Source organism: Salvelinus alpinus, chromosome 21 (assembly GCF_045679555.1).
Source record: "Salvelinus alpinus chromosome 21, SLU_Salpinus.1, whole genome shotgun sequence".
Classification (NCBI taxonomy): Eukaryota; Metazoa; Chordata; class Actinopteri; order Salmoniformes; family Salmonidae; genus Salvelinus; species Salvelinus alpinus.
The window spans coordinates 48,023,899-48,030,478 of record NC_092106.1 but is presented as its reverse complement, the minus strand read 5'-3'; the positions used below and the strand labels follow the sequence as shown (position 1 = coordinate 48,030,478).

The 6,580-nt window shown below is 42.3% G+C and overlaps 2 protein-coding genes across 2 annotated transcripts; one reads left to right on the top strand and one right to left on the bottom strand.

Moving 5' to 3' along the window:
- The first annotated feature begins 779 nt into the window (after window positions 1-779).
- tmem97 (transmembrane protein 97) lies at window positions 780-2,650 on the top strand. Its single transcript, XM_071358081.1, has 3 exons — window positions 780-1,036; window positions 1,238-1,382; window positions 1,848-2,650. Exons 1-3 carry the CDS (start codon window positions 920-922, stop codon window positions 2,120-2,122), a joined length of 537 nt encoding a protein of 178 aa, XP_071214182.1. The 5' UTR covers window positions 780-919; the 3' UTR covers window positions 2,123-2,650.
- On the bottom strand, window positions 2,479-5,040 carry LOC139548405 (intraflagellar transport protein 20 homolog). Its single transcript, XM_071358082.1, has 4 exons — window positions 4,844-5,040; window positions 4,483-4,568; window positions 4,078-4,181; window positions 2,479-3,493 (listed from the first exon to the last, which is right to left on the bottom strand). Exons 1-4 carry the CDS (start codon window positions 4,968-4,970, stop codon window positions 3,412-3,414), a joined length of 399 nt encoding a protein of 132 aa, XP_071214183.1. The 5' UTR covers window positions 4,971-5,040; the 3' UTR covers window positions 2,479-3,411.
- Window positions 5,041-6,580: the final 1,540 nt, after the last annotated feature.

The window sequence follows — 6,580 nt, the reverse complement described above, 5'->3', positions numbered from 1 at the left end:
CTGCGTGAGTGCTCTGAAATCGGAGTAGATGGACAGAATTAACAATATCCATTGAAACGCATGACTATACCACTTAGCTAAGAATGATGTGAATAATCAAGTCAACAAGGCAAGAAAATAGCCTTGCCGAAATCCCCCCCCTTCAAATTTCCTTGATTTTGTGGCTAGAGTCAAACACTTTCTGTGGCACAGTTTAGGTTCCGTTCCTCGCCCCTACCTGGGCTCGAACCAGGGACCCTCTGCACACATCAACAACTGACACCCACGAAGCATCGTTACCCATCGCTCCACAAAATAGGCAACCGAAATGAATAATTCATGTATGTGTGTTATATTAAACATAGAGGGAGTAAAATGTAGGCAAGCAATAAACATTTCAGAACAACTAGTCGAATAAGACATGGGAGAGATGACGAATTTTGGCAAAGATATTTATTTATGGACTAATACACTTGAAACAAATAGCCAACCCGAAAACTGCAGACATTACTAGTGCCTCCCCCGCGATCAAACCGACATAAATTAAATTAAACGCAGCTTAACATGGTCAGAAATCTCAACTAGCAAGCAAGTCACAGCAATGAAGAATTGAGTGTCGCGCTAAAATGACGTGTAATTTTATACTATAGAGCCTGGTTCAATTCTATTTATCTACCTCCCTAGGCTTGAAGTAATTACTGGTCGAGGAAGGAAGGTTGCTACATGTTTAAAAGAGCCTACAGATTCAGTACCGCCCCTCAGCTAGATCAACCAAGCAAAAGGGCCAATAGAATCGAACCATCCAACATGCGTTGCCACGACACTAGCCTATCCCCCTTTTCTTTCAACGTTGTCAAATTCGCATGCGTTCTCGATAAAAATCTAAATTAAAGCTTAGATAGCTGTTTATATTTTTGGTGTGTCTTTCCTTTGATCCAATATGGGTATTCTTCGTATATTAGAAATTATATTTGTCTTTTATTTTGCTTCTCACATTCCTATTACATTATTCATTGATCTTCAAGCGTTGCTGCCTGCACAGATGTATCCTCAACAGGTAACGACGTTAAGTTTGACATGTTTAATTGACCAGTGTGTAGTAGTAGGTCCTTGAAGGAAAGTTTGTAGTGGGTTACGGTGACTGCATCATATCACCATATTTTTTTTGGGGGGGGGGGTGTTAGAAATCACTTGTAACAACCAATGTGCCTATAGTGATGCAACATTGAGTGTTTACAAATATATATATATTTTACAGCTGAAAGATGTTTTGAGATGGTATGGGGCTGAGTTCAGAGACCCCATGATGCTGGATCCCCCCACCTGGTTCAAGTCCTTCATCTTCTGCGAGGCCCTGGTCCAAACCCCTTTCTTCCCCATAGCTGCATACGCCTTCCTGAAAGGTCAGATAACATGGGATTCATCCCAAATGGCCCTTTAGCTCAGTACTTTGGACGAGAGGTCAAAACTAGTACACTACATAGGGAATAGGGTGCCATTTGGGACGACCCATATTGGCTAGCAAACTAATGTAAAAATCTGTGGTATTTGGAATTACAACATTTAAGCCCATGTTGCAAGATACGTTTGATTTGGCACGTTGTAGATAGTCATGTGTAACTCAAGTGTGACCTCTAGCGGATGCCCATTCCTTAACACCCCTCTATCAGTACATTTATCCCAAATGGCATCCTATTCCCTGTGTCCCACTACTTTTGACCAGGGCCCTGATTAGAAGTAGTGCACTATATAGGGAATAGGACACCGACGTTGTCATAAAATCAGACATGACGACAAGGCAGGTAAGTCTGTCATAACACTGAGGGGAATCAACCTAATTCTGTTCCATCAACCATCCTCTCTTCCAGGAGGCTGCAAGTGGATCAGGACTCCAGCCATTGTGTATTCCACCCACGTAGTCACCACCCTGGTCCCCATCCTAGCCCACATCCTCTACTACCCCTTCCCCACAGAGCCCCACCCTGGCCCCCAGACCCAGAAGGAGCGTTACACCCTGGCAGCCATCTACGCTCCGTACCTCCTGATTCCTCTGATGCTGCTGTTTACAATGCTCTTCAGCTCGGCTTACAACACCAACACTCAGGGAGGAAAGGGCTCAGCTAAGGCCAAGAAGATCAAATAAAACACACTCATTTCTAGCCTGAGTAACAGTCTGTTTGTGCTATTGTCCAACTCCATTGCTGTCCTTGTCACCTGTTTGGTTTGACAAGGAGTTGGCATGATGGCACAAACAGATTGGCACTCAGGCTACTAATCCACCTGTATATTCTGAATCTCAAGCTGTGACCCGGCTGTCTTTCCAGGCTATCATACCTCTAGTCTACAGTACTCATTTTCATAGTGATTTTTTTATTCTCCTCAAGTGATGAATTGTCAATTGGTACATTTCAAAGTAAAAAAAACACCATAGTTATTTTAAACATTCTTAACAATTAATATGTTTAGCAATAGTCAAGAATGTTGACACCAAGAGAATCAAAATGTGCAAATCCTTTTTATTCAAGTATATCTCATCTTTTGATGAAGTTGGTCCACTAAGTTGGTATACTAACTTTTAACATGGATAAGATGAATGCAGAGGATGCTCATATTTTCTAATGTCTTGATATTTATTGTAAACATAAAATGTATAATATACCTTTGAAATGCACTTTACTTTTAAATGTTTTTTTTAAACACTGGCCTGAAATTCCAATAAGCCACCTGAGGGTAAATGTGTTGGTGTAGTACCACAGACAAAGGTGAAATGATAAAACCTTGAACATATTCGTACCTTAGATGTAAACAGAATTAAGATACAAATGGGGGGGGGGGGGGGGGGCGGGCGGGGCGCAACACACAGCAAAAATAAAATTAATTGTTTTCAAAATCATGAAATTATTTACAGTAACATGCACATACTGTACTTTGTTTTTCCCACTTGTAGAAAAGGTAATAAAACTATATATACAGAGTAATTATTCAGTATTAAATAGTATAAATAAATTCCTTCATATATATAAATAGCTTTCTTCCCCCATTTGGTTGACTGACATACTGTAGTGTTGTGAAAGGCATGACACCTATAGAGCCTCAGGTTTGAACTATATTCAAGCATTCCAACACTTAAATGCTAAAAATAGATAACTGGGGGGGGGGGGGATTGTCACTTAGACACCTGCTAGTGAGGAACATTTGATGGTGTTATACATTGTCTTCTAACTTTGCATGTAGTTTGTCTGTTGGTGTCTGGGCCAAACCTGTGTTTTAGTTGGAACAGTTTTGGATTGCTTGTGAAGTGTAAGAGAGGTTATTCTGTTCAGATGAGTGATTCCCATTAACCCATAGTGTAGTGGATATCACCCATAGAAAACAATACAGGCACCCTGGAAAAATGGTCACTAACACACACACGGACACACACTTCGGGCCTTATTTCTGCAGAATGAACTGTTCAATAAACTCCTTCTGCTCAGCCTCCACTTTGGAGAGAGCTTCATACTCAATGCGATACCTGGAATAGATTACAAACAAACACAAACTTAATTAAACCCCAGTAATTAACTGACTAAATAATTGACTGACTTTAAGGTCAACCACTGAGAATGAGACACTAACTAAATAGATTTCCACATCGTTATTGATTTCACAAAGAGACTTGACCTCAGTCGTACATTTCTTGCCTAATACATTTTACCAAACACGTTCATTTCTGCCCTCGAGGCACATTTTACCAATCAGCTGTCATCAGAACAAGATTGAAAAAAACGAATTAGTCTTAGCCTGGGTGCCAGTCTGTTTCTGGTCTCTTTAATATAGCCTGGGTGCCAGTCTGTTTCTGGTCTCTAATATAGCCTGGGTGCCAGTCTGTTTCTGGTCTCTTTAATATAGCCTGGGTGCCAGTCTGTTTCTGCGCTCTTGCCAACTCCTTATGGAATTGTCCTACCAAACATGTTTGGCTTGACAATGGATTGGGCAAAAGCACAAACAGATCTGGGACCAGGCTAGCGAGATCAGATCTGGGACCAGGCTAGCGAGATCAGATCTGGGACCAGGCTAGCGAGATCAGATCTGGGACCAGGCTACAAGTCTTCTTACCTCTCCAGCTGCATCTTCTTCTCTGCTATCAGGGCCTGGAGCTGCTGTTGCTGGGCCTCCCTCTGCTTGGCCACAGACTTCAACAGGTTCCTGGCTCCGATAGCCTGGGAGAAGGAGGCAGTGCAGCAGCATGTTGTTCACCCAGATAAGAATCCCTCAGGTCATTCCCACGGAAAAGTGCAGCAAGTGTACTCAGTGGCCTAGCTAGCTAGCAGTCAAAGTACACCGTTTTGTTTTCAACCAGAAATTGCTTGCAGATAAGCAGATTGTAGAGCCAGCGGTCACGTTGATCTGACTGACACGTTGAAAACAATTGACTTTGAAACGAGTTGAACAAAAAGTTATGGCATCTGTGTGTGTGTCTGAGCCCTGTAAAGATGGACTAAGAAACTCACAACCCCTTACCTTCATCTTTTCTGTCTCTGCCTCTTTTGCCAATTCATCCACCAGCTCAATGAGACCACCCACTACGTTCTGGAACTGGCTGATTTCTATGTATTGAATGAATGCACGAAAGTTAGTAAAACACTATTTGGTAAATTAGGTGTCAACAACATTTGAAGAACACAGTTTTAACATTAAGAACATGTGCAAGTGGACATCTCCACAATATTCTATGCAAGTCATGAAACTTAACACCAATGGGTACAGTCCAACTGGCACACTATTCCCTATATAGTGCAATAATTTTGCCCAGGGCCCACTATATATAGGGAATATGGTGCCATTTGGGACACAGAACAGAAGCTAAATGGACTGCTCTTACTGTCAACAAAGTCTTCACACTCCTCCTTGAGCTCCCTGGTCTTCTGGTCCACTTCTGGTTCCAGCACCCGTAGCTTGTTGAGCTCATCAAAATGAAGACCAGCTTCACCCAACGGGTCTTTCGCCATGGCCACTAGGCCTGTCTCCAAGAGCTGGGTTATAGATGGGGGGGGGGGGGGGGGCTGAAAAACACAGCATTAATACCATGAGATGCCATGGATATACAGATGCTTAAAAAAAATATATATATATATATATTATTTAACCTTTATTTATCAAGCATCTCAACAGTCTAAAGTGGCTTCCTTTCCTCATCTGATCTAAATAGGGAGGAATAGGTGAAAGACAACGTGTGGACTTTTATTATTTTTAGTCAGGTCTGTCACATTAGTATAGCACCGGGCATGCCCCGCCTACCTGAGGGTCTGTCTTTTTCAGTCATCTATTTCCTGTGTGAGGAGTGCTAAAATCCACTTGGCACTTAAATCTCGCTGTATCAATTGCTTTCATTTTTACCCCTGTGGCTCTTTAACACTCTTGCTTGTGCCTGTCGTTTTTCCCCCCGTTAATATTACGACCGCAGAAATGTTTCTAATGACCTGTCAAACACACCCCGGGAACAGGTGAAATGGGCTCAATGGAATATATTGTCTTTCCGTTGATTCTATAAGAACGCTAACATGCTGACCACACCACTCGCGTTACGTCCTCATTGGTTTTTAGGAACATATACCCACGTGGGTGAAAGATGAACTGGAGGTTCACACTCCAGCCCAGTTGGTGGTGGTAATGCACCTTAAAGTTGGTTGCCAACTGCCATATAAAGTCCAAGGAAGAAGAAGCCTGAAGAAGGAGAGATTACTAGAAATAAACTTGGTTTACCCTTTTACCTGTGGATTAATTGTCAGAGTAGAGGACCTTGTGCATTTCAGGTAAAATAACAACCCAATGTTTTATCCCAGGATAAATTAGCTAACAACAGCAAGCTAGCTAGCTAAATTGGCATGAATGTTTGCTTTGCTTTTCCAACAGTCTTGGAGGAGTTCCCAAATATGCTGAGCACTTGTTGGCTCCTTTTCCCTCAACCTGCGGTCCAATTCATCCCACACATTAATTTTGATGAGGTCGGGTGATTGTGGAAGCCATGTCATTTGATGCAGCATTGACTCTTCTTCTTGCTCAAATAGCCCTTACACGGCCTGGAGGTGTGTTGGGTCATTGTCCTGTTGAAAAACAAATGATAGTCCCACTAAGCGCAAACCAGATGGGATGGCGTATCACTGCTGAATGCTGTGGTAGCAATGCTGGTTAAGTGTGCCTGGAATTCTAAATAAATCACTGAGTGTCACGAAGCAAAGCACCCCCACAACATCACACCTCCTCCATGCTTCACGGTGGGAACCACACATGCAGAGATCATACATTAACCTACTCTGCATCTCACAAAGACACGGCGGTTGGAAGCAAAAATCTCAAATTTGGAATCATCGAACAGATTTCCACTGGGCTAATGTCCATTGCTCGTGTTTCTTGGCCCAAGCAAGTCTTCTTCTTATTGATGACCTTTAGTAGTGGTTTCTTTGTAGCAATTCGACCATGAAGGCATGACTGATTCACAGTCTCCTCTGAACAGTTGAATTTGAGATGTGTCTGTTACTTGAACTCTGTGAAGCATTTATTTGGGCTACAATTTCTGAGGCTGTTAACTCTAATGAACCTATCCTCTGCAGCAGAGGTA

Bases quoted from the DNA above. Each gene is read 5' to 3' on its own strand.
- tmem97 (XM_071358081.1), top strand. From the start codon at position 920: ATGGGTATTCTTCGTATATTAGAAATTATATTTGTCTTTTATTTTGCT. The intron at 1,037-1,237 runs GTAACGACGTTA...TATATTTTACAG, and splicing joins CACAGATGTATCCTCAACAG to CTGAAAGATGTTTTGAGATG. The intron at 1,383-1,847 runs GTCAGATAACAT...CCTCTCTTCCAG, and splicing joins TGCATACGCCTTCCTGAAAG to GAGGCTGCAAGTGGATCAGG.
- LOC139548405 (XM_071358082.1), bottom strand. From the start codon at position 4,970: ATGGCGAAAGACCCGTTGGGTGAAGCTGGTCTTCATTTTGATGAGCTC. The intron at 4,569-4,843 runs GTAAGAGCAGTC...TTCAATACATAG, and splicing joins GTGTGAAGACTTTGTTGACA to AAATCAGCCAGTTCCAGAAC. The intron at 3,494-4,077 runs GTAAGAAGACTT...AATCTATTCCAG, and splicing joins AAGAAGATGCAGCTGGAGAG to GTATCGCATTGAGTATGAAG.